Source organism: Oncorhynchus gorbuscha, linkage group LG13 (genome assembly GCF_021184085.1).
Source record: "Oncorhynchus gorbuscha isolate QuinsamMale2020 ecotype Even-year linkage group LG13, OgorEven_v1.0, whole genome shotgun sequence".
Classification (NCBI taxonomy): domain Eukaryota; kingdom Metazoa; phylum Chordata; class Actinopteri; order Salmoniformes; family Salmonidae; genus Oncorhynchus; species Oncorhynchus gorbuscha.
Window position 1 is genome coordinate 23,887,864 of NC_060185.1, and position 4,589 is coordinate 23,892,452.

At 43.9% G+C, this 4,589-nt stretch overlaps 1 protein-coding gene across 1 annotated transcript; it reads left to right on the plus strand.

Annotated features, from left to right (window-relative positions):
- The first annotated feature begins 555 nt into the window (after nucleotides 1-555).
- Nucleotides 556-4,315, plus strand: LOC123993896 (secretogranin-2-like). Its single transcript, XM_046296369.1, has 2 exons — nucleotides 556-689; nucleotides 1,853-4,315. The coding sequence occupies exon 2, from the start codon at nucleotides 1,865-1,867 to the stop codon at nucleotides 3,944-3,946; it is 2,082 nt and encodes a 693-aa protein (XP_046152325.1). The 5' UTR covers nucleotides 556-689; nucleotides 1,853-1,864; the 3' UTR covers nucleotides 3,947-4,315.
- Nucleotides 4,316-4,589: the final 274 nt, after the last annotated feature.

The following is a 4,589-nucleotide window of genomic DNA, read 5'->3' on the forward strand; positions in this document are numbered from 1 at the left end:
AAATCACAATTTACTGCGAACATGAGCAGTTATGGTACCGAGGGGGGGGATACGGGAACAGGAACTGAGCTCTACCAATGTTTTAATCAATAGATGTTGCATTTTTCCTTGACTGGGCAACATCATTATCCAAAATGCTGTGTAGCGTTTCTGTTATAGTCAACACAAATGTTTAGTTTGAAACACAAATATTGCAGCATTATTTAGCATAGGCCTACAAAATGCCTCACGTAGACTTAAGTCTCTGGAGTATATTATTATAACTGGGCTTGTTACCTATAATTAGCCTATACTCTGTCTGGAGAACTCGTAGGCATAGTTGTATAGGTCGATCACCATATAAGTAGACATTGTGCTGTGGGCTAATTAATCACGACCTTACCGTCCAGATATAATATATATTAATTACTTAGTCATCGCTGTTGGTTAACAACCAATATAATCAGACGACATGATAACATGATCACATAAGCCTTTCCAATTGAACGTCGAGGTGAAGAGACGTGAACCAGTTCTAATTATGTTTGTGTGTTTCTTTGGCTCGAGTATTGCGTATGTCGCAGTGACGCACGAGTTAGGTGGCGCCTCATATAACCGGAGGAGCTGTCCCCGGTGCTGAACACAGAGAATCCCTGCTCTTAGAGATGCTAAATTCATTCACGACTATCGATTGAAACTATTTTGTAGAGGTAAGATTTTACATAGGGCCTACATTGAAATTATTATTTGAAGAAAATGGAATTCAGTTGTACTATTTTCAGTCATTTTAATATGTTAATTTCCATTTTAAAATCCGTTTATCTTTAACTAACCTGATGCATTGCAAACAGGGCTACCGCAGTAAAGAGATGCATAATCTGTTTTATAGTGTCTTAGACTAACTACTCAAGTTTATTATAGTTTCGTTTTTAGTGATTTGCTAAAGTAATTTGTAGTTTTTATTATGTAGGATAAGCAGATAATACATAGCCTAAATTAAACAACACTTTGATTTCAAAACCAATTCATCCACTAGTTGATTTATAAATAGCAGTGTTCAATATTTGTATCCAAATTAGGTGCATGATTATAAAGTTCCATTGCATTTTCTCAGTGAAAGGCTTGTGCAACACAACATTGTTTGAGTGTGCTAGAGATGTCTTGGGTGTAGGTAGTAGTGTTTAGACAGCAGCCAGCATCAGCCAACGGGTTACCAAGACAACTGGATTGTGACTCATTCTGGAGAGCAACAATTTGAAAACTAATAAGATTTATAGGCGAGCTGAATGCCCATGCTATTACTGCTCTGCAAACAATCATTTGGGCTTTCAACAGATGTGATTTTCATTCTCTGGGTAAAAACTGCAGCTAGAGTGACAGAACCTCAATACATATCACTAAGAGTCTATAGCAATATAGCTGAAGCATCAAACGGGAATAAAAGGCAGGTCTAAAAATGAAAGATTTCAGAATTGTAATGGTCATTAGAGCTGATCATTACAAAAGCCTTTAAATTGGCCTCATCTTTAAAGGGCCAATGAAGCAGTTATCTCAATATCAAATCATTCCTGACTAGCAATTAAGTACCTTACTGTGATTGTTTTCAATTAAAACTGTTATAAAATAAAATAGCTTCTTAGCAGAGAGTAATTTCTCAAGCAAGAATTTTGCTAGGACTATCAGAGTGGGAAGGGGAAAAACTGAAAATGAGCTGTTATTGGAAGAAAGGTTTGGAACTCTTTCTTATTGGTCTATTAAACTGAAGTGACAGGAGCAGATAAGTACATAATGGTCTGACCAGTGAAAAATATTCATTATCCTAAACCTAAAAGGTCAGCGCTGACTCTTCTCTCCCTGTTGTGTCTGTCTCCAGGCTGAAGACACCATGCCGTCACTCCCCAAGCTCTCCTCTGCAGGGATGGCTTTCCTCCTCTCCCTGCTCCATCTCCTACTCTCCGGCAGTGCCCAGGGGGCCTCTCTCAGAGAACACAGACTGAGGGGGAGTGAGCTAGACCCCCAGCGAGGAGACACCCCCTACCTCCCCCCCAATGCAGACATGCTCAAGGCCCTGGAGTACATTGAGAGCCTCCGCCAGCAGACCGGGGCGTTAGCCCCACAGGAGCAGGCTTCCCTCACCCTAGACTATGACACCACCAACATGGACACAGACTCAGAGAAACTCCTCTCCATGCTGAGGCTACCCTCTCCTGCCCAGACCAGTCAGAGTAATATAGGCCAAGGCCAGGACCAAGATGAGGATGATGAGGAAGGGGAGGGCAACAAGGAGAACAAGACCCAGGAGTGGCTACAGGCGGTACTGAATACCCTCCAGCAGACCAAGAAGGGCCCCAAGCCAGCCCCTGTGAGGCCCAGTGCAGCCCGCCATGCTCTGGGCAAAGGGCGGAGACCGGCGAAGGAGGAGGACAGCCAGGTGGGAGAGGGCGTGGCGTATCCGTGGACGCAGCATGCTAGCCGGCCTCACAGGAAGTACCCGCTGATGTTTGAAGATGAAGAGAACGGTGAGGAAGAAGGTAGAGTCCAGGGCCGCGAGAGCCCCTTCAAACGCACCAATGAGAACATGGAGGGGAAGTACACGCCCCAGAACCTAGCCAATCTGCAGTCTGTGTTTGAGGAACTGGGGAGGATAGCCAATGCCAAGGCTGGACACAAACGCCAGACTGAGGATGATGGTGATGATGACATGTTCAAGGTGAGGAACCTGGCCTATGAGGATGTGACAGGGGGAGAGGATTGGTCGCCCCTAGAGGAGCAGGTGGATAAGGAGGACGAAGAGATAGACAACAGGCAGGAGTTCGACAGAGGCTTCGAGGATGATGAAGATGATGATGATGATGATGATAATGAAGATGATGAGGAGATTGATGAGGTCAAGCGATCAAGTCAGCTCGGTCCAAGAGAATATGACCCAGATGACTACTACCTTCTGAAGGTGCTGGAGAAAACAGAGCAGCAGAAGAGAGAGCTAGAAGAAGAGGAGGAGCAGAAGAGAGAGCTAGAAGAAGAGGAGGAGCAGAAGAGAGAGCTAGAAGAAGAGGAGGAGCAGAAGAGAGAGCTAGAAGAAGAGGAGGAGCAGAAGAGAGAGCTAGAAGAAGAGGAGGAGAGGGAAGAGAGGAGGGCAGCTCAAACTCAGTACAGTGACAAGGTAGATCCACAGGCCATTTACCAGCTCATCCAAATCTCCCAGAAACTACAAATCCCACCAGAAGACCTGATGGACATGCTGAAGAGTGGGGAGATGACAAAACAGGACAGGACACCACTGAGGACAAAGGCACAGTCTTGGACACCTAATGATCTGGCCAGGGTAGAGGACAAACTAACTCAGATCTCCTCTCATCAAAAAACTAAGATCCCTGCAGAGACATTCTTCAACAGACTGCCTGAGACCCAAACAAGCAACATCCCGGAAGAAATAAACACAGAAGACATTCTAAAAATCCTCGGGCTGGGAAGTGTGGCAAATCAGAACGTACCTGCCCTCAAGAAGCAGAAACAGCACACAAGCCCGCCGTCAAGGTTTTACGCGCCAGCTGGAAAGCAGAAAAACTACATGTTCTCTGAGCCAAACATCCCAGAGAAAGGAACGGACGACTACGACAACACTGTCAATGAAGACGAGCTGTCGACTTATCTGGCTGCCCAGATGTTGGCACAGTATCCGCAGACAGCAAACCAAAAAAAGCGCACCTCGCAGTCACCCTCACAAGACCATCAGCTCGTGCTGGGAACGTTCGAGCAGGCGATACAGGACTACTTTGACCAAATGGACTCAGATAAAAGCCCGCCTCAGAAAAGACAGTCAGATCCCAAGGAGGACACGGGCCATATGTCACAAAAACAGGGCTTGGATGACGACACGCTGCTGAAAATTCTAAACTATCTGAACCCAGAGACTGAAGAGGGCGAAGATACAGACTTTTATGCCCAAACTGTCAAAGGGCTGTAGATGGTGGGGATATAGATCCATATTATATTGTTTTGATGAGGGGGAAATCATAATAAAGTATTTTGAAAAGTAAATACATGCAATGGAGTTTAGTCTCTTCACTAGATTTACTACAGCTCGTGCTTTAATAGCCAATTTATACATGAACTTGATCTGATGTAGCTACAAGGTGGTTGTAACTGAGTGTGTGGCATAATATTCAATGTTTTTGATAGGCTAGCTAGAACAACACTAGTTACAATAGACCACTTTATACTAGCCGTACATCAGTGCACATCCACTTGTGTTCCTCCTCGTAAATTATATTTCGTCCATGTGTTTGGTAATGTGTAATGTATGAGGTTAATAAAGCATTGACTTTATTTTTTCCTTACTGTGTAGTGTTTACTAATTGGAGCGCACAGATGGTGAACAGGCTGCAGAATATCAAATTCAAAACACCATCTGTCTCAATGTGTCAACAATAACAATATGTAGCCTCGGCTTGTTGTTGTCAAATCTAAAAACTCTTGATCAATCAAACATCTTTGATTGACTGATAAGCTAGTAGTATGTAACAACGCAATCAATTTGGTAAATTTAAAGTTACAATAATGAGCAAATGTGAAGATGGACATTTCAGCCACACAGAATGAGATACAAT